At 40.3% G+C, this 23,311-nt stretch overlaps 1 protein-coding gene across 1 annotated transcript in view; it reads left to right on the forward strand.

The window, feature by feature from the left end:
• LOC131236988 (uncharacterized) overlaps positions 1-23,311 on the forward strand; it is a 58,546-nt gene that overhangs the window by 20,688 nt on the left and 14,547 nt on the right. Inside the window, exon 3 of the mRNA XM_058234590.1 lies at positions 13,823-13,922. Within this exon, the coding sequence (XP_058090573.1) occupies positions 13,823-13,922 (100 nt within the window). The remainder of the gene's footprint in view (positions 1-13,822; positions 13,923-23,311) is intronic.

The raw sequence follows: 23,311 nt of genomic DNA on the forward strand, positions 1-23,311 counted from the left end.
TGTGCATTTTACATATTTGGGGTGCCATTTTATATATATTTTTTATTTTTTTCTATTTACACATTTTTTTCGGCCCTTTTTTTGAAAATTCGAAAAATCATTTTTTAATGATTCTTTTGCTGTCTTAATGATGCCATATGATGTGTTAATCATAGTAGAACATGTTAATGTGCATTTTACATATTTGGGGTGCCATTTTATATTTTTTTCTATTTACGCATGAATTTTGGCCCTCAAAAATAATTGCAAACACCTAAATGTAAGATATTTTCATATTACATTCATTCTAATATATCTATCATTGATAGTAGATAGTTAGAAAATTAAATATATGAATTTTGTAGTCAAATTCAGGTTATCTGGTTCATAAATTCATCAGACAGTCCGATACAACTTCTCACTAAAGAGTGGACTGTTACACCACCATAAACATGTTCCAATTTATAAATGAATGCATATTTGGAATGCTTAGAATATTCCGGATTTAATCCATATTTTTTTATATTTTTTTGGCAAAAAAAAATTTTTGTGCCGTTACGGGCCGTTACGCCCCCGTATCACCGTTACGCCCCCGTATCCGTATCGATTTTGGAGGTCACCGTTACGCCAACCGATACCGATACGGGACACCTTGCCTCCAATCTAAACAGTTCATGTGATGCGGCGTCCCATGAAACTCCCGGGGACCAAATTTTACCTTGATCTAAAACTCTGGTGGGCCATAGCAAAGAAAGATGCAAATCAAGGGAGAAAAATGTTTTCTTTTATAATGGCCCATTGAAGTCTTAGATGAAAGCAAAAATTGAACTATAGAGGTTTCATGGAGTGCTGCATCACTTAGATCGTTCAGATTTTGGACTCACATCACATATGATGAGTTCTCAAAAAGTTCTCACGATATCTTTGCTTATGGGAAAATTGGCGTTGGCGCAGATCTGGAGCCTGTTGGCGCAGATCTGGAGCCTAGAGATGGATGCTCCTGTCAGGGCTCTATAAGGCCTACCATGATATATTTTTTTTTATCTACACCATCCATCCATTTTGACTTGTTATTCTAGGGAATGAGCCCAAAATGTAGCCAGATATGAGGCTCAAGTGGTCCACACCACAGGAAGTTGTGGTGGGAATGATATCCACCATTGAAGCTTTCCTAGGGCCCTTCATGATGTTCATTTTCCATCCAATTTGTTCATGAGGTCTAAAAGACCTGGATGAAGGGAAAACATAAATATTAGCTTGCTCCAAAACTTATGGGCCCCATACAGTTGACTCAGTACGATGAGCGTACTGATTTATATGATGCGCACGTGTGACTTGTTTGGATCCATGGATTGATGGGTCCATGTTTTGTGGGGCCATCATAATGATAAATATTTTATCAATGTTGTCCATTTACTTTGATAGATAATTTTAAGGCATGAGTCCAAAATGAGACAGATTTGCATCTCAGGTGGACTACACTAAGGGAAACAGTGGTGATTAAATGCCCACCATTAAAAACTTCATTGGGCCATTGTAATGTTTTTTTTTTTTTGCCATCCAACCTCTTGATCAGGTCACACAGATCTTGATGAAGTGAAAACTCAGTTTAGATTATGTTAGATTTTGCCACATGTACATCTCTATCATGCAAAAACCACATTGATTGGATAATCCTATCCATCCTTGATTTGACATCTTTGAGTTCATTTACTTTTATGTGTCTTAATTAGCATATGCCAACTGCATTTGTAATATGTAAACTCATTTTGGTTGCTATTAAAGTGATTTTTTTTGGCATCGTATGCTTTTTGGGTCCCATTAAATGAAAACTTATTATGTAATGTATTCTTTTTGCAATTTTTTATTCCTAAATATGTAAATATGTGTATTTAGGCATGTCTTGAAGTTTCACTGAAAAATTCCATCGTTTTCCCCATGTTTTCCTCTTTTTCCCCACATTTCTGATTATCGGCGATAACGATATTATATCTTTATCTCTGGCCGGCGAAACTTGTAGCGATATCGACAACTCGAACACTGGATGAGAGTTCCTTGTTTCGTAAGGATGAACACAAGGAAACGGAAAAATCAGCGGTGATTGATGTTAAAATTGATAAGGGTAAGACACTTGAAGAAGCCGAGCTTCAGGAAGAGGTACAAGAGTAGGTGGAGCTGCCACCTGTTAAGAGAAATTCACCATGGGATTGCAGGTTACCGTTGAGATACAGAGATAACTCAAATGTTGTATTCGCCCTTATTACAGATAAGGGGGACTCGTTTACTTTTTAGGAGACTTTCGATGACATAGATGCAAAGAAGTGGATGGTAGCGATGAAGGATGAGATGGAATCTTTGTACAAGAATGAGACCTGGGAGTTGATGGAGCTTCCTGTTGGGCAGAAAGCGATCGGGTGCAAGTGAGTTTATCAAAAGAAACATGATAAATACAAGGCCAGATTGGTAGCGAAGGGTATGTGCATGAGGGTGTTGACTTTAGCAAAAATTTTGCACCTGCGATCAAGTAGGGATCTATCAGATTTGTGTCACTGTTAGTGTTGGTTGACCAATATAATCTAGAACTGGAATAGTTGGATGCAAAGATTGCTTTCCTACATGAGGAATTGGAAGATCAGATTTACATGAAGCAACCTGAAGGGTTTGAGGTACAGGGAGTAGAAAATAAGATTTGTGGGTTGAAAAGGTTGTTAAACGGCCTGAAACAGTTGCCTAGGCAATGTTATAAGAAGTTTGATTCTTTCATGTTAAGTCAGTGGTTTACCAGAAGTGAATTCGATTATTGTGTCCACTTCAGATTATTGAATGATGGTGAATTCATTATTCTGGTATTGTATGTTGATGATATACTTATCACCAACCATAACATGTTTGAAATTAACATATTGAAGGCTCAATTATCCAGGACATTCGAGATGAAAGATCTGGGGCCTGCAAAAAGGATTCTCTGCATTGATGTACACAAGGACAAGGAAAGGAGCAGGCTGTGGTTGTCTCAGGAAGAGTATCTTGAGAAGGTCTTGGTCTAGTTCGGACTAGATAAGGCTAAATTGGTTAGCACTCCCACACTGCTTACTTTCGGCTTTCTTTGGAACAATGTCCTATGTATGATGAAGAAAAACAATATATGTCTTGTGTGCTGTACTCAATGTTCGAAATATCGATATCGCACCATGTATCGCATCCTTGGGATACAGATACGTATCGGTTATCGCACGGGATATATCGTTTGTATCACATAATTTATTGCACTTTTTGGGAAACATTGGGAAAATGGTTGAATTTTTTAATGAAACTTTGGGGATTGTTAAAAAAGCCCTTAATACACTTTTAAATCATAACATCTCAAAAAAAAAATAAAATGCACATAATAAATTTCCTTTGTATAGGGTCTTAAGCTATGCGTTGTTTAACTGAACTAATGCAACTATATTTAAATTGAATGCATGATATTTACAAATATATTAAAGTCATGTATGAAAACATAGCCAATTTATTGAAAAGCAAAAGAAGAAGTAAAAATTGAGAAATATACATATCAATAATGGGCCCATGGTACAATGGGGATGGACCCACAACTGAAATGGCCCATGGTACATGATACACCGTCCAAAAATCTGCTAGACCCACAATTGAAATGGGCCACACCATATGGTACAAGGAAGCGGATTGCGTAGTAACTCACTACGGTTAGCGTACTGAGATGCGTGGATAGACCACATACATTCAAACCATTAGACGCTCTGTGAGGGCTACCGTGATGTAAAGGTCTTATCCACACCTTCCATCCCTATTTATAGATTATTTTAGGGTATGATACCAAAAATGAGGCAAAACCAAGGCTTAAGTGGGCCACAAAGTGGTGATTGAACGCCCACCAATAGACGCTCATAGGGTCCACTACTTTTTTCAGTGTGGTCCAGTTGATTTTTGGATGTCTTATTTTTCAACTCAACCCCTCAAATGAGCTATTCAAGTGGATGGACAGCTTGGATATAACCCATACCTCATGATAGGACCCACAGTGGCCCATCAGTGGCCCTCGGATCCTCCGCCTGTGCGGAGCTCTGAACACACAGGGGGTAGTACATAATCCGCTCCCTGCGTGATACACGGAAGCGGACTGTGTACTGCCTAACTTAGTACGCCAAGCGTACTAAGTTAACTCTGTGGGACCCACTGTGATTTATGTATTTTATCAGCTCCCCTCATCCGTTTTACTAGATAAATTTAGATCTTTATCTGAAAAATGAAGCACATCCAAAGTTCAGGTGAACCACACCACAAGAACAAAAAAAAAAAAAAAGAACATCTAACGTTGGGGGCACAGAAGTTTTGGATCAAGATGATATTTGTTTTTTCCCTTCATCCATGTCTTTGTGATCTTATGAACAGAATGGATGACAAATAAACATCACTGTGGGCCTTAAGAACATATCAACGGTGGAAATCATTATTCCCACTCTTTCCTGTGGTATGGTCCACTAGATCTTTGGATATGCTACAATTTTGGGCTCAACCTCCCAAATGAGATGAAAAAAAATGGATGAACGGCGTGGATAAGCCACGCATACATTCAAGATAGGCCCAACAGAGTTTATCAGTAGCGTACACTGTATGCCAGCCAATCTGCGTACGCATCAAGGTGGTGCGCTGGGATGGAAGGTGGGGTCCACCTTATGTTTGTAAGTAATCCACTCCGTCCATCCGTTTTATGATATCATTTTATGACATACTTCAGAAAATAAGGTGGATACACAAATCAAGTGGGCCATATGAGAGGGAAAACTGGGGAAAGAGTTTTCTACCGTTGAAACCTTCGTGGTCTCCACCTTGATGTTTATATGCCATCGAACCTATTTATAAGGTCATTCCCACTGGGATGAAGTGAAAAAACTGTCCACTTAGCCTTATGCAAAAATCCCAAGTGAGGCCCACTTAAAAATATTCCAGCGGTGGTGACTGAATCCTCATTGTTTCCTCTAGTGCGGCCCACTTGAGTTTTGAATTTGCCTCATTTTCAGTCATATGTCCTAAAATGATCTAGGAAAACGAATGAAGTGGATTTCTCACAAACATCAAGGTGGACCCCACCTAGCATCCCAGTGGTGCCCAAGGGGAAGCGGATTGTGTACTGGGTAACTCAGTACCCAAAGCGTACTGAGTAAACTCTGTGGGGCCCACCGTCATTTCTTTGTTTTGATGCATTCCGTTCATCCATTTTACCAGATAATTTTAGTGCTTTAGCACAAAAATAAAGCATATAAAAATCTAGAGTGGACCACACCAACGGAAACAGTGTGATTTGAACGTTTACCGTTGAAAAGTTCTTTGGGGTCACAAAAGTTTTATATCAAGTTAGATATTTGATTTTTCCCTTCATCCATGTCATTTTGACATTATGAATAGGTTGGATGACAAATAAACATTACTGTAGCCCTCAGAATGGTTTCAACGGTGGAAATAAATACTTAACTCTTTTTCTTGTGGTATGGTCCACTTGAGATGTGAATATGCTTAAATTTTTGTCTCAACACCTAAAATGATATTTAAAAACGGATGGACGGCGTGGATAAATCACATGCATTCACGGTGGGACCAACAAAGTTTACTGAATACGATAAGAGGTTACTAAGTAACTCAGTACGAAATTAGATTTCTTTGAATCATGCCCAAATCGCCCCAAGCCCCCAAATCACACGCCCAAAATCAAGAGGGATTCCAAATCAGGATTTTAAGCCAATTTTGGGAGGGATTCCGAAACCCAAGCCTCGAAATCATGTGCCCAAATCACGATTTCCGCCCAAATCACCTCAAATCGCCCAAAATCACGCCCAAATCTCAGAAAATTTTCGATTTTTGGGTCTATTTTTTACAAGATTCACTCACCTTCAAGGCTCTGCAACGATCCGATTTTTGGGGAGCTTCCGATCACAACCGCTTCTTTCCAATCACGGCCCACCAGCTTCCGATCACAGCCCACCAGCTTCTGATCACAGCCCACCTCTTTCCAGGTACGAAATTGAAAGATTGTTTCGAATGATGAATCTACAGATATCCCACCACTTTTATCGACGAAATTGGTAGGTGGCTACAGTAGCACCGTGCATGGGTAGGTGGCTACAGTAGCCCCGTGCATGGCTAATATCGTTGATATCACACGATATTTTGTGATGTCGTGAGATATCAACCGATATTCATCAATATCTTGACAATATCAAGCATTCCTTTTTTTTTTTGAAGTATCTCCACTTGGTTTCGTATTGCTGGAGTGCGATACCGATAATATTGGTCGATAGTGTCGATATTACGAACACTGGCCGTACTCGAGCGCGGTTGTTGGTCTTATGTATGTCATGATTTGTACTAGACCTGATATTTCACATGCAGTCAGTGTTGTGAGTAGATGCATGTTAAACCCTGGCAAGCAACACTAGGAGGCAGTGAAATGGTTACTTCGTTATATACGAGGTACGACTGACTACGTCTTGTCGTTCGATAAATTTGAGAAGAAACTGGTAGGGTATGTGGACGCCGATTATGTTGGTAACATGCACAATAGAAGGTTTACTTCTGGTTACTTGTTTATGTTAGTGGGTGGAGTGATCAGTTGGATGTCAAAACTTCAGTCTGTGGTTGCTCTTTCCACAACCGAAGCTGAGTATATGTTGGTGACGAAAGCATTCAAGGAAGCAGTTTGGTTGAGAGGAATGATGAATGAGTTAGGGCTTCCGCAGGAAGTCTTGCCTGTGCATTGTGATAGCAAGAGCGCTATCAATTTGGCGAGGAACTAAGTATATCACTCCCGAATTAAATAGATTGATGCGCATCATTATTTTATATGGCAGATGCTAGAGGAAGGTAGTGTTACTCTTGAGAAGACTCACATCAGTGAAAATTCGGTTGACATGCTTACAAAAGTGGTTCCTGCAGAGAAATTCATGTTTTGATCAGACTTCTCTAAGCTTGGCAAAGAAGAGATGAAGATGGAGTGTGCACATGAAATAATGGTGAAGCTATGTTGAAGATTAGAGATGAGGATAACAATTTGGAACAATGGATTTGGAGGATTAAAGCCACGGTGGAGATTGTTGAAAGAGTGCCTTTAATTTTTCCAGCATTGTCTGGTCGACCATGGATTTCTCGGGTTGATCTTGACTCGTTGTGAAGTTCTCGGTCGACCATGACTCTCTGTTGTTTTCACGGTTGACTGAGCGTGCGACTGTGCGGACTGCATAAGTGCACGGTTTTTATTCTAATTTTGTATGGGGGTTACATACACCTTGTTAAAAACGGGATTAGGGTGAATTACGTTTTGCTAGTGAGAGAGAGCTAGGGTTTTGAAAGGGGAATTCTTCTGTAGAGATGAGGGTTTCAAATTTGTAAGTGGTCTATCCCTTGTAATATTCAATTATAGTGGATTGTTTGTCGCTTGGTGTCGTGGTTTTTTCCCGCAAAGGTTTTTCCACGTAAAATTGTTGTGTTCTCTGTGATTGCTCGTTATTTTCGTTTCTATTTTGCATTTTTAAATTGTTCTAAGGTTGCTTCTGTGCCTAACGTGTGGCGGTTGCGGTGCTGTGCACAAAACTATTGATATTCCCCAACTTTTGTTTTCCTCCAATAAACATCTCAACAACTTTCAACCATTGAAAGTAATTGCTGGACTTGAGCTTATTTGTGGTAATCTATAAACCACGATATTTAGAATGAACAATCAACTGTTCCATCTTAAGAGTTAACAAGATCAGTTGCCTCGAAAGTCGACGAAGAGGCCATATACAATCTTAAAAAATAGTGAGAGAACCGAGAGGAAAGGGCCTTGCAGCTGGACAAGTAAATCAGAAAAGAAGCCCAAAAAATTGCCCAAACGACAATATGCAACAAATTCTTACTTGCAAATTGGATGTTAAAGATTTGGAGTAAAAACGACTTAAAAAAACTGCCAACTTGAATATCTAGCAATACCTTCAATCCTTCAACAAAAACAACAACAAATCTTTTAGAAAAATTCTTCTTCAAAAAAAAAGGAAAAAAAAAAAAAAGACTCGAATGAGAATTTCTAGTAACGTCTTCAATCAGGACGGCAAAAAAAATTCGCAAGCGCTTCAACTGCATATCAAAGAGGCGTTAAACCCAGCAATACATCAATCACTAAAACTTCAATCGATTAGTGAAGGGGCTTCAAATCCAATAACACATTATTCAAAACCCTAAAAAAAATTCAGCCACAAGCTAAAGTGGTGGGGGCTAGGGCTAAAAAGATGGTTTTAGAATGGGCTGTTAATGTTAAGGATTTGAATAGTGTGGATCTTTCTTTTTTAGGTAGTTAGGGGCTTTCTGCTACCTCAGTAGTTCGGCTCCTTTTGTTTCTTTTGCTTTCCTTGTTGTTTTTCCCCCTGTTTGATGGATTTTCAGTTCGTTGCTTTTAAAAAAAAAAATTCAGCCACAAGCTGCTACTCTCACGAATCACAAGTCAGTGAGGAAAAGGCCTCATGACTCTGAAAACAGAAAAAAACATTAAGAGGAAGAAAAGAGGGTGAAGGGAAAAAAAGAAGAAAAGAGGAAACAAAAAGAAAAGAATATTATGAAGGGAAAGAAGGGAAACACCAAGAGTGGAGGGAAAATAAGAAAGGAGAAAACAAAAAGAAAGGAAGATTACAAAGGGAAGGAAGGAAAACGCCACTTGTTTGGAAAGAATAGAAGAATAAAACACATAAGGTTATGAAGGAAAGAAAGAAAGAAAGAAAGAAAGAAGAAGAAGAAACAAGAAGGAAAGAACCCTAGGAGCACTTAGGCTCTGATACCATGTTAGAGAATTTGAGAAGAGAGGGAGAATATGAGAGAGGAGAAAAGCACATGTGGTATGAGAGTTAACATCATGCTCCTGAAAATAAGATATTATAGTGTGGGTAGTGTATTCTTTTGCATTATCTATATGATGAGTACCATTAATATACATTTCATCTCTTATCATGATGTGGGATATGTGCATAAAAAATTAGATGGTGAAGAGAAATAAATCAATGGGACCTGAACCCCTAAACTGGACCCGACCCATAGCCAAGGTCCAAAGATTGAATGGGTTACCCGGACCTAGTTGGTTCAAGATCCAGGATCTCAAACATAGAACCCAGACTGGTGGGACTTGATGTTCAAGGAGTTGGGGCTCGATTTGTCTAGGCATAGGTACACCTGGAACTGACTCGAGTGTGACTTGAGGTTGGCCTCTTAGCCTTAGGGGCAACATCGGCAGGCGCATCGTAGTTGATGTCCTTTATGATGATATAGATAACATTATTCTTTCTTATTTCGGCCTGGCAGGAGGGGTTGATGCGCATAAGGCAGAGGCTATCGCTTTGTGTGAAGGGTTGAGCTTGTAAGGAGCACAAGGACTGGTCATAGTTGAAGGAAAATCTCTTAGGGCCTGTTTGGTTTTCCAAATTACATCGTATTTGGATGTAAAGAAGTAATAATTACTTATTACATGTAATTGTAATGATTGGTACTATTTTCGTTGACTATTGTCACATGTTTGTTTAATACAAAAAATATGGTGTATTAGAGATAAAATCACTAGCCGTGTGTTTGGTTCAACGGTGTAATAGACATGTCAAATCAAAAAGGATGTTATGGTGTCCACCGCCTCACCTTTAATACAGCTGCAAATGCTGTTTGATTTCCATTGTAGTAACACGCAAGACAGGAACATTGGAAGAACATGCAAAACATAAAAATCATCAGGGAAGAAGATGAATCGAATCGCTGTAAACAACACAACAACCCTCTATAAGTACCTGCTATCCTATGAAGATGCTGCGGAATTTGCCGATGAACAGCTTTCTCACAAGCTCCAAACCCATTACCTGTCGAGCATGGAAACAGGGAAGAAACGGGAAATGAATATCGGAATTTCAGATGACGACGCACCACGTCTTCTCTGCAAAAAGAAGAGCGGAGATACATATGAAAGTATATCGCTGTCGTCGTCTTACCTTATCAAAGAGAATTTTCTTTGGGACGCTGGTTCGGTGCCTTGGTGAAGACGACGCAATGGGAGAAATGGATATTTTAAGTCTTGTATTGATGGACCACGAAAGATGCAGTGCTCATGCGGACCGCGACATTGTACGGTGTTAGCTTTTGCTGCCTCGATATCGTCTCTTTGATTACCTACAGAGAGATGTATTTCAGGCGGCTACTTTTTGGCGAACTACCGCCATTTCTAACACGGCTATATTGCGTCCAAATCCGGTTTTTTTTTTTTTCAAACACGCGTCAGAAGTAATAATTACTTCTTTACTTCCGATTGACAGTAAGTCGGAAAACCAAACAGGCCCTTAGGGGCCGTTTGATTTTCTAATTACAGTGGTAATTCCAGGTAAATGGGTAATAATTATTTACCTTTGTATTTCTGATTGGATTTCCAAAGTGATGTTGATAGCCACCTTGATTTATCACACTCACGTCACCCAAGGAGAAAAACGTTAAATCGTGGGGCTCACCATGATGTGTCTTATCCACACCGTCCATCCCTTTAGCCAGCTCATTAAGGGCCTGTTTGGTTTTCCGACTTACTGTCAATCGGAAGTAAAGAAGTAATTATTACTTTTGACGCGTGTTTGAAAAAAAAATCGGATTTGGACGCAATATAGCTGTGTTAGAAATGGCGGTAGTTCGCCAAAAAGTAGCCGCCCGAAATACATCTCTCTGTAGGTAATCAGAGAGACGATATCGAGGCAGCAAAAGCTAACACCGTACAGTGTCGGGGTCCGCATGAGCACTGCAACTTCCGTGGTCCGTCAATACAAGACTTAAAATATCCATTTCTCCCATTGCGTCTTCTTCACCAAGGCACCGAACTAGCATCCCAAAGCAAATTTTCTCTCTGATAAGGTAAGACGACAACGGCGATATACTTTCATATGTATCTTCGCTCTTCTTTTTGCAGAGAAGACGTGGTGCATCATCATCTGAAATCCTGATATTCATTTCCCGTTTCTTCTCTGTTTCCATGCTTGACAGGTAATGGGTTTGGAGCTTGTGAGAAAGCTGTTCATCGGCAGATTCCGCAGCATCTTCATAGGATAGTAGGTACTTATAGAGGGTTGTTGTGTTGTTTACAGCGATTCGATTCATCTTCTTCCCTGATGATTTTTATGTTTTGCATGTTCTTTCAATGTTCCCGTCTTGCTTGTTACTGTAATGGAAATCAAACAGCATTTGCAGCTGTATTAGAGGTGAGATGGTGGACACCATAACATCCTTTTTGATTTGACATGTCTATTACACCGTTGAACTAAACACACGACTGATGATTTTATCTCAATACACCGTATTTTTTGTATTAAATAAACATGTGACAACAGTCAACGGAAGTAGTACCAATCATTACAATTACATGTAATAAGTAATTATTACTTCTTTACATCCAAATACGATGTAATTTGGAAAACCGAATAGGCCCTTAGGGCATGAGGTAGATCCAAGGCTCAAGTGGACCACACCATAGGAAACAATGGGAATTGAACTCCTATCATTGAAACTTCTTGAGGACCCCAAAAGTTTTGGATCAAGCTGATATTTTTGTTTGCCCTTTATCCATGACTGTGTGATCTTATGAACAGGTTGGATGACAAAAAAAATCAATGTGGGCCCTAGGGAGAAAACAACTTTCAACTGTTGATGTCTTTATGATCATTGTTCCCTAAGGTGTGGTCCACTTGAGCTTTGGATTTGCCTCATTTTTTGGGCTCATGCCTTAAAATCTGCTGTTAAAAAGGATGGATGGTGTGGATAAGTCACATATATCATGATGAGGCCCACATATTTAAATAGGTAATGACATGGTTTTTATGGACCAAATTTCAAAATGTAATTCCTGCCAATTTCAAACAGGTGGAGTAAGTCATAATTACTTTTCCATGTATTTACTAGGGAAATTAAAAATCAAACAGCCCCTTAGTGTAATTCAGTGGGCTTCGAGCGACCTTGTGGTTACCCAGAAATTATTATTTGCGTTCAACCAAATTACTTCAATTCCCTATAGTTGTACAGATGTGCATACATTTCTGGTTACCCATATTGGCAGGGAGGTGGATTCTCTAGATGATGGTTTAGGCAAAGAAAGTCATTCCTCCATGCTCATATTGTTGGGAATTCAATTCCCATCTCTTGTTTTATTTCTCCCCCCTCTAAATAAAGTTTAGTTACTATTTAAAAGAAAGAAAGAAAGAAAAAGGTCGTGGCGAAAGCTTTTGGATGTTTGGCTTCTTGGTTGCAAGTCTTCCATGGCTCACTAATCGAGGGGGACGTTTTAAAGATGAATAAACAACAGAAATTTCCTTTTTTCTTTTAAAAATAAAAATAAAAAACAAAAAACATGGGAGAGGTATGGTTGCCCCCCCTCCCCTATTATTATTATTATTTTAATGGCTTTAAATAGTATGTTCTATCTGGGAATTAAACTGGTCTGTCCCACAATGGTTTTAAAATCCATTGAAGCATTAGAGAAGGTACTCAAATGCAAATTATCTTTTCAGGTTGCTTGATGGTGTGTTGTAGGGTGTTGAGATGTACAAGTGGCAAGATACGGAAGGATAGAATTAGAAATGGATGCATTCAAGGGAATTTAGGAGTAGCACCAATAGGTAACAAGATAAGGGAAAGTAGACTTAAATAGGTTGGTCATGTGCAACGGAGGCCAAAAACTGCGCCGGTTAGGAGTGAGTCTGTACAAGTTGAAGGATCTAAAAGGGCAAGGGGAAGGCCCAAAAGGACGTAGGTGGAGGTAGCAAGAAACGACTTGATGACCTATGGTCTAACTCAAATTATGGCCCTTGATAGAGTGGAATGGTGAGGATTCATGTAGCCAACCCCAATTAATTAAGCTTAGGCTTAGATTATGATGACTACAACAAACACAAAAAGAAGAAGAAGAAGTAGAAGAAGAAGAAAAAGAAAGGAAAAAAAGAACTAAGTAATTATGTTGTTATTTACTCATTTCCCTTGAAATGCATTTGTGGTCTCAAATATTAACATTTAACTAGTAACTTGCCTTTGTTTGCTTTGATACATGAGTATGTGCTTAGAACTTGTTTGGGGGTGGATGGTATCTACGACATGTGGTTTTGCATTTCCTAAGCTTATATATGCATCTGGTCGCAAGTGTAACTAGAGCATGTTTGATAATGCAAGTTGTTTGACTCATTACTTTAATGTAATTTCAAGTTAACAGTTTCTGAACTACTTCATAGCCCCAGCATTTTTTTATATTGATTTTATGATGTCTACTTGGGTATTAGTCATTTGTTTTCATGATAAGCTGAAAATTTCCTTTCATTAGTTTTCAGCGTTATCATAGGTGATGTGTGTGTGCGCATGCGCCGAAAATCCACTTCAATAATTTTCAGCCTTAGCTTAGGTGATGTGCGCGCGCGCGTGCGCGTGTAGTTTTCAGCCTTATTTAGGTGATATGTGTATGTATAATTTTTCAACCATTAGTTATGTGAGGAACTTACATGTTACTGTCAATCCATTGCAAGGAACAATCTATTAACCAGCAATTTCTTTGTCAGTCAGCCCTTGGCTTTTATTCATCTTTTACTATTTTCATAAGCTTGGTTTGTCATTTCATAGTGTTATGTAGGGCTGTCAATGGGTTGGACCTGGGTGGAGCAAAATAAATAATTTGAACAGACTAGCCTGACAGGCCCAGCCCAGCCTGATCAGCTAGGTCCAAATTAACCGTGGCCAGCCTGTTGTCAGCCTTAGCTTAATGTCCGGCACATACTTTTGGTTACAAATCACTCTTTTTGTTCAATTACAGTGAGGATGGTGGAAGGCCAAGTGGTGCAAGTATCTTTGTTGGGGGCTTTGTGTTGGGAGGATTAATTGTCGGGACACTTGGTTGTGTATATGCACCTCAGGTAACTGGTCTTATGTTAATTTTAAGTCTCTCTCTCTCTCTCTCTCTCTCTCTCTCTCTCTGGTTGGATTCCCAACTTTTTGGGAATTGGGGTGTTATTATTCCTTTTGGATGACAGTTGTGCTTTGGATTTATTTTCCTGATGAAACCTGCTGTCAAGCTGAAGAAAACTAATTCATTGATAGCTGCATGGAGATTAGTTTGTCATGAACCATCTTTTCATTGGACACTTGGTCTGCATTCAATTTTGTTCCAATTAATATGACCTTCTGTTCGGTGGAGAGGGAACCCCAGAAATGTATATATTTTGTGAAGATGAATACCTGTTACTCTTGTGTTGGCTATAAAATTGTGCTTGTTTAAGATGAAAGGCTAAAAAATTTGAAAGAATGAATGAAAAAATAAGAAGAAAATGAAGAGAATGGGAAAAATGAAAAATGTGAATACTCTCTTATGGCTCCCCCTTATTTTATTAGAAATGTCTTATCATAAGAAAATGACATAAATACTCTCATGCACATGTGCATATACTAACTTAAACCAATACACCCAAAATACCCTTACAGCTCAACAATCCCCCTCAAGTTGGTACAAAAATATCTATCATGCTTAACTTAAAGTTTCAAGCAATCTTGCTTTGCAAACTCATTTAGTAAGAATGTCCACCAACTGAAGTTGTGTAGAAATGTAAAGAGTACAAAATTAGTTCAGCCCGTAGCTTCTCCTTTAGAAATGTCCCACCTCAATGTGCTTAGGGCAATCATGCTGGATAGGATTATGAGCAATACTTATGGCAGCCTTATTGTCACAATATAGACGCATTGGTCTTGGAGTTTGTATCCCAACTTTGACAACAAAGATTGAAGCCATAATAGCTCACAGACACCATGAGCCATGGATCTGAATTTTTCTTTTGCACTAGATCTTTCCACGACGGATTGTTTCTTACTCCTCTAGGTGATTAAGTTCCCCCCAACTAAGGAGCAATACCCAGTAGTCAATCTTCTGCCAATAATTGAACCGGTCTAATCTACATCCGTATAGGCTTCAACCCTCAGGTGACCATGTGTAGCAAATGAAATTCCTCTTCCAGGAGATGATTTCAAATATCTAAAAATCCGATGAGCTGCCTCCATATGTGTTGTCCTTGGATTATGGATTATGCATGAACTGACTAATAACACATTGCATAAGAAATATCTGGCCGAGTAAGAGACAATTAAATTAGTCAGCTTACTAACCTCTGAAACCGCACTGCATCATTTAAATGTTGATGATCCTCATCATTCAGTCTATAATTTTGTTCAATTGGAGTATCTGTTGGCTTTGCTTTAAGGTTATCGGTCTCTTTCAGAAGGCCTAGGATGTACTTTCTTTGAGAGATAAAGATGCCTCGCTTTGAACATGCCACCTCTATACCAAGAAAATACTTTAGTTTGCGTAAATCCTTAATCTCAAACTCCTTTCCAAGGTACCTCTTGAGTTTCAAAATCTCCTCATCCCCAATCACCACTATATCATCTACATGAACAACGAGAGCCACTGTCTTTGAAGCAGGACAACCCTAATTATGATGCATGCTCATGGACATAATTAAACAGCGGAAATAAAAGGAATAAATGATCTAAAATTCTATTAGTAATCATCATAACTAAGAAAATCATAGAGGAAACATGCAATGGAGCGGGCCATCACCACAACCATGGATTATGGAATTCAATTACTACTTAGGTTGGATCCGGCGAGGGATGAGACCTCCCGATCTTGCATGGTCACACCCAATCGATCAACGAAGATCACTAGTTCGAAGAACCAAGGAGTTTCTCGGATTAGGGATTTGAGAATTTGGGAGTTTAGGGTTTAGTTCGGTTCTCAAGATTTTGATCGAAGAAGGATTAGCCAAAACTGGAAAATAGAAGGAAGAAAATTATTACCTTGAAGAAGTTGGAGGGGCACAAGAAGAAGTTAAAAGAAGAAGATCAAGGGAAGATAAGAAGCACCATTAGAGAGAAGAGAGGAAGGAGGCAACCAAAGGGTTTGCTTTTCATTAATCAATAGTTAAAATTTGAGTTTAGGACTTTAACCCACTTAAATAAGCAAATAAAGACATAAAATTACTAAAATACCCCTAGAATAAGCAAATAAAGACATAAAATTACTAAAAGACCCCTAACTAAGTCAAAAACGCGCGAATAACATAAGTACAGGAAAGTTTGGGCGCTCGGTCTTCTTTCTCTAATCTTCCTTCACATGTGTCTTCCCTGGGTGGGGTCTTCTATATGTCTAATCACATGTGAAAGGTCTTCAGCTCCTCAATAGTCGCCTATCCACAAGGACGACACTTGTGGTTGACACTTTCTTCGTTGGTACACCTTGAATGCGCTTGTGTCCGCATCAATTCCTCTCGGGTGAGAAAAACTCGACTCTGACGAGTTGAAACTTTTGTAGCGCTCGAGTAGATCTGGATCAATACCCTGCAATGCGTCGCCCGACAGCCACGTAGATTCAGACGATGGTTTGTTCTTCCACTTGACAAGATACCTTTAGAAACCCCCATCTCTCGTGGATACTATCTCGTCATCCAAGATTTCCTCAATTGCTTCTTTATGGGTAATGGGTGGAGGAGGGGGTGGAAGGGGTTGGGTAGCAAACTCAGAAAAAGGCCATGAAAGGGACGATGTATCAACAATGGGAGTATGGGCACGGACTAGATCTTCCACATTAAAAGTTGGATTAATGCTCATTTCAGGTGGAAGGACAACCCGATACGCGTTGGACCCAACCTTTTGTAATATCTTGAATGGTCCAGCACTACGCGCTTGTAATTTCTTTGCAGAACCTTAAGAGAATCGCTCTGGCCTTATTCGCACCATTACAGTCTCCTTCTTGAAATTCTTGCACTCCACGATGAGAATCAGCTGAAACTTTATAATCATCATTGCTCTTATTTAACCGCTGTCTAATATGTGTATGCAAATCATGAATATGGCGTGTAAATGCATCGGCTGACTCAGAAGACCTTTGGGTAACAAACATAGGTAAGAGATCTATGGGCATTCTAGGTTTATAACCACTTACAATTTCAAAAGGACTCAACCCTGTAGATCTATTAACTGACCCATTATAAGCAAGTTCAGCAGTTGGTAAAATTAGGTCCCAAGTCTTAACATGTTCACCCACTAGACAACGTAGAAGATTTCCAAGGCTACGGTTTACCACTTCAGTTTGACTATCTGTTTGTGGGTGGTAAGCAGTAGAAAATTGCAAACGAGTTCCCATAATGTGCCACAGTGTCTTCCAAAAATAGTTAGTAAATCGAACATCACGATCAAACACTATGGTTTTAGGTAACCCATGGAGACGCACCATATCATCGAAAAAGAGACGAGCAACATGAGACGCATTTGACGTCTTCGAACATGGGAGGAAATGCGCCATTTTAGAAAAACGGTCCACAACGACAAAAACGGAATCGTGCATTTTTATAGTCTTGGGAAGCCCGAGCACGAAGTCCATACTAATGTCCTGCCACGGAGCATGTGGCACTGGCAATGGCGTGTACAACCCGGTATTTTGTTTTCTTTGCTTTGCCAGCTGACATGTTCGACACTGCCCTAAAACTTTGGCTACGTCTCGCTTGAGGCTTGGCCAATAGAAACGATCTTCCACGAAGGCAATGGTCTTATCACGACCAAAATGGCTAGCTATCCCTCCTGAATGAAGCTCCCAGATGAGGAATTCACGAAGGGATATACGGGGAATACAAAGTCTGTCTCCCTTGAAAAGAAAGTCATCTTTAAGAACATATTCACCCATAATATGCTGGTCACTAGAGAGCGACGCGTAAGTACCCCCAAAATTAGGACATATGGGGTATTCATCTTTCAGTTGCTCAAATCCGACTACCTCTACACTTAAGGAGTTGAGCAATGCCACTCTCCTATTAAGGGCATTCGCTGGTTTGTTTTCAACCCCGGCCTTGTGTTTCAAAACAAACGAATATTCCTGAAGAAACGCTACCCACTTGAAATGCTTTGGGTTGAGTTTCTTCTGAGAATGCAAATATCTCAAAGCTTCATGGTCAAAAAACAAAACGAATTCTTGCGGTAGGAGGTAGTGTCGCCAATGTCTCAGGGATTGCACTACTGCATAAAATTCTTTGTCGTAAGTGGAGTATTTTTGTTTTGCCTTATTCAGTTTCTCACTGAAATAGGCCACTGGGTGTCCTTGACTCAACACTCCACCTATACCGACACCAGATGCATCACACGCTACTACAAAGACTTTAGAAAAGTCAGGTAGACGCATGACAGGAGCTTCCATCGTCTTGCCCTTAATTTCTTTAAAAGCCTTGACGGCGGCTTTAGACCACACGAACTCTCCCTTTTTCATGCACTCGGTAATGAGAGCCATGATCGTGCTAAAACCCCTAATGAACCGATGATAAAAAGTTGCTAGGCTGTGAAAACTTCGCACCTCATGAATGTTCCTTAGTTCTGGCCACTCAACTATGGCCCTGACTTTTTCAGGCTCTGTGTGCATCCCTTCAGATGACACTATAAATCCTAAGAACAGAACTTGGCTAGACATGAATGCACATTTCTTGAGATTAGCGTACAACTTTTCCTTCCTAAGGACACTACAGACCTTCTTTAAATGTTCAAGGTGTGATTCCTTAGTGGTACTATAAATAAGAATATCGTCAAAGTACACCACTAGGAATTTTTTCATGAACGGCCTCAAAGCTTGTGTCATCACCTGCATGAAAGTACTGGGTGCGTTAGTCAAGCCGAAGGGCATGACCAACCACTCATACAGCCCATCTTTCGTCTTAAACGCCGTCTTCCACTCATCTCCTGGGCGTATACGGATTTGGTGATATCCACTCTTGAGGTCTATCTTAGAAAATATAGTGGACCTGGCCATCATATCAAGCATATCATCAAGTCTAGGTATAGAGAATTGATACTTGACAGTAATTTTGTTTAGGCATGGCTGTCCACACACATGCGCCACGTGCCGTCTCTCTTTGGCGTCAACAATGCAGGCACGGCACACGGGCTCATACTCTCTTGGATGAAACCCTTTTGCAGAAGCTCATCAACTTGCTTCTTCAACTCTGCATGCGCTGCAAGGTTCATTTTGTAGTGAGGAAGGTTCGGTAGAGTAGACCCTAGGACAAGATCAATGACATGTTGTATGTCCCTCATAGGTGGCAACTCATTTGGTAAGTCTTCAGGAAATACATCACTGTATTCCTTCAGGACCGAGGTCACCTCACGGGGCAACTCTGATGGAACCTCAGGTGTAATTTCTCTAGCCACAAGGGCATATACCATAGAATCCTCCTTAGCCTCTTTTTCAAACTCTCTTGCGTTGATTATATGTAAAGACTTAAGTTTGGATTTTCCCATTTCTCTAGGCTCACTTGCCTTCTCATCCTTCTTCTTCCCTAGTGTATTCTCAGGTGGCATGGGATTAAGTTTGATCTTTTTACCATTATACATAAAAGTACACGCATTCGAACGGCCAAAGATCGTGACATCATTATCGAATAGCCACGGTCTACCTAGGATAACATGTCCCACATCCATAGGAAAACATCACACCACAGGGACTCTTTGTATGACCCAAACTCGATGGGGACTAGACATTGCTGGGTGACAAGTAGGGATGTCTTGTCAACCCAAGAAACTTTATACGGGTCTGGATGAGGTGTGGATTTCAGTTTTAAGCGATCTAAGGTGTTAGTGGAAATCACATTCCGACAACTTCCACTGTCCACTATCACCTTACAATTCTTTTCACCACACTTGGCAATAGTGTAGAAAATAGTGCTTCGACGCCAATCAGCACTACTTCTAGACTGAGCTAACACACGCCTGACTACTACAAGCGTTGCTTCTCCATCCACTTCTTCTTCATCAGTAAGTCCTCCTTCAGGGTGATACTTTTCAACTTCATAATCACCCTGGTCATCTCCACCCTCGTGGGACTCGCCCATAGCTAAGGCTCTCCCACGGCTCTTCGGAGGACACTGACTAGACATGTGGCCAAGGTTGCCACACTCATAGCACCTCACTTGGCTCATGTTACTAGGACTGGCACCAAGAACCCCTTTGCCTTTGTCCTCCTTAGGCCTAGGCGGAATGGTCGCCTGTGCCCTAGGTTGACTACTAATATTAGGTCTAGTTTCTTGGGAACTAGATCTAGCACTGGAGTCTCGGGACTCAAAACGACGAACGATAGGAGCTTTCAGATATTGCTCTAACTCCTGCACGACTTGATATGCTCCATCTAAGTCCGTTAAGGGCCGAGTAATAAGCTCGCGCTGAAGATCCGCACAAAGGCCCGTCTTGAAACGCGAGAGCGTTACTAGAGGATCTTCTCGGATATCACATCGCATCACATACTCTTCAAATTTAGCGATGTAGTCAGCGGCAGGCATTGACCCTTGGCGTAAGGATTGCCATTGGTCAAGGAGCTTCTGATGGTATGAGAGAGGAAGGTACTTCTCTTTCAACTTCTCTTTTATCTCATATCAATGTGTGATAGGGGCTCTACCAACTCTCTCTATCCTACGCTTGGTGTTGGTCCAGAAGAGCTTGGCTTAACCCACAAGCTTCATCTTAGCAAACTGCATTTGACGGTTTTTTGACATGCCATACCACTCAAAGTAGTGGTCCATGTCAGCAACCCAGTCAAGGAACACCTTGGGATCCAAGCGCCCATCAAAACTTGGGGCCTCGACTTTCACACTCTTCATCGCACGCTCATCTGGATCATAGCGGTCTTGATGACCACATGTGGCTCGTGCCTCTCGCACCACACCACGACCGTTACCACGATCTCTATCCTCACTACCACCATGTGTGGCAGCGCGTTCTTCAATGATTCCTTCTACTTGGGAGTGCGCATCTTCCCCTACAGCAAGGTTTTCCTTTTGGGACGCCTCTAGTTGCTCCACCTTAGTCATGGTAGTGGTAATTTGGTTCTCAAGGCGGGCAAACTCACGCCTTTGACCTGTTTCTAGGGCGGTTATCTTTTGTATCAATTGAGCAAGTTGCTCAGATAACTGCTTGTTATTCATGGTAGGTTGAGGTCCGAAACCTCTACCTCTTCTCGTGGGCATACAATGAAGACTTGAACCAAACTCTACATAACTAGACTACTAGGTGTTATGACTTTCAAGATGAATGCGATGAATGCAAAACTATTATGAACTGACACAATTAAGTTGAAACAGGAAACAACTCAAATCTGGAAATTTTCTAGATTAGGAACTTTCTAAAATTGGAAAGTTTCTAAAATTGAAAACTTTTTAAACCTGGAACTTTCCTAAGTTAAACCTAAAAATCAAAACCCTAATTTGATCACTCGATCTAGACAAAAACCATGCAAGCCTGGGCTTTGATACCAAATTTGACGCAGGACAGCCCTAATTATGATGCATGCTCATGGACATAATTAAACAGCGGAAATAAAAGGAATAAATGATCTAAAATTCTAACAGTAATTATCATAACTGAGAAAATCATAGAGGAAACATGCAATGGAGCGGGCCATCACCACAACCATGGATTATGGAATTCAATTACTACTTAGGTTGGATCCGGTGAGGGATGAGACCTCTCGATCTTGCATGGTCACACCTAATCGATCAACGAAGATCACTAATCCGAAGAACCAAGAAGTTTCTCGGATTAGGGATTTGAGAATTTAGGGGTTTAGGGTTTAGATCGGTTCTCAAGATTTTGATTGAAGAAGGATTAGCCAAAACTGGAAAATAGAAGGAAGAAAATTATTATATTGAAGAAGATGGAGGGGCACAAGAAGAAATTAGAAGAAGAAGATCAAGGGAAGAGAAGAAGCACCATTAGAGAGGAGAGGAAGGAGGCAACCAAATGTTTTGCTTTTCATTAATCAATAGTTAAAATTCGAATTTAGGGCTTTAGTCCACTGAAATAAGCAAATAAAGACATAAAATTACCAAAATACCCCTAGAATAAGCAAATAAAGACATAAAATTACTAAAAGACCCCTAACTAAGTCAAAAACGCACAAATAACATAAGTACGGGAAAGTTTGGGCACTCGGTCTTCTTTCTCCAATCTTCCTTCACATGTGTCTTCCCTGAGTGGGGCCTTCTATATGTCCAATCACATGTGAAAGGTCTTCAGCTCCTCAATAGTCGTCTATCCACAAAGACGACACTTGTGGTTGTCACTTTCTTCGTTGATACACCTTGAATGCGCTTGTGTCCGCATCAGTCTTCCTCTAGGATCGTCTAATGAATAAAGAATGATGTGCTTGACTCTGTGTAGCTAGCCCTTTTTACTGCATTATTGGAGCACTTCCATGGGTATTAGGATACAAAAAACCGAAGGAATTTTCATGTGTACTTCCTCCTCCAAATCATCATGAAGAAAGCCATTCTTCACTTCCAACTGATAGTGGCCATGTCAAATTTACAGCCATAGACAGGAGTACTCATATAGAGTTCATTTTGTCACCAGTGCAAGTCTCTTGATATTCAATACCATATGTCTGCGGGTAGCCTTTGGCAACTAGGCGGGCCTTATATCTGTCCACAGATCCATCTGGTTTGTATTTCATAGTGTACGCCCACTTACACTCTACTGGATGCTTCCCTCTAGGAAGGTCTACCAAGTTCCACGTTCCATTATTTTCTGGAGCTTTCATCTCCCCATATGTAACACCTTTCCACTATTGTTTAGATGAAGCATTTGAAAAACTAGTAGGAAGAGAAACAGAGGAAATGGAAGTTAGGAAAAAACGCTAACATGGTGAAAGAGACCAATAGGAAATAAACTGTCATGGGATGTTGAGTGCGTGAACGTTTACCTTTTCGAACAACAATAGGAAGATTGAGATCATCAGTACTATCAACCACGGGAATAGGATTAGGAGGAGAAGGTGTGATAATGCTGGTGGTAGTAGTATCTGCATCCCAGAAAGGACTTTCCTGGGGTCGACGGGTCCTCCTTTGGCTTCTCTTTTGACTTCTGTCTTGTGTAAACTTACAACTCTTTAACATGCACACTCGTATCCTATAAGCTAATAGTACCACTAGAGCCTGTATCCTGTAAACTAATAGTACTACTAGAATTAAAAAACATATGGTGGTACAGGAACATGAAGAAACAATGAGTCAGTCCTCTCATCACCAGCTCCCCCCGCCCTGAAGAATGGCATTGCGAGAAGCGAAGAAAAGATTAGACTCATGAAATGTAACATCCATGGATACAAGATGACGCCGAGAAGCAGAATCATAGCATTGATATCCCTTTTAGGAGGTAGAGTACCCAAGGAAGACACTTGAGAGCCTTCAAACCAAGTTTAGTGCATAATTGTTTATGAATATGGACA

This window comes from Magnolia sinica, chromosome 2 (assembly GCF_029962835.1).
Source record: "Magnolia sinica isolate HGM2019 chromosome 2, MsV1, whole genome shotgun sequence".
NCBI classification, from domain to species: Eukaryota; Viridiplantae; Streptophyta; class Magnoliopsida; order Magnoliales; family Magnoliaceae; genus Magnolia; species Magnolia sinica.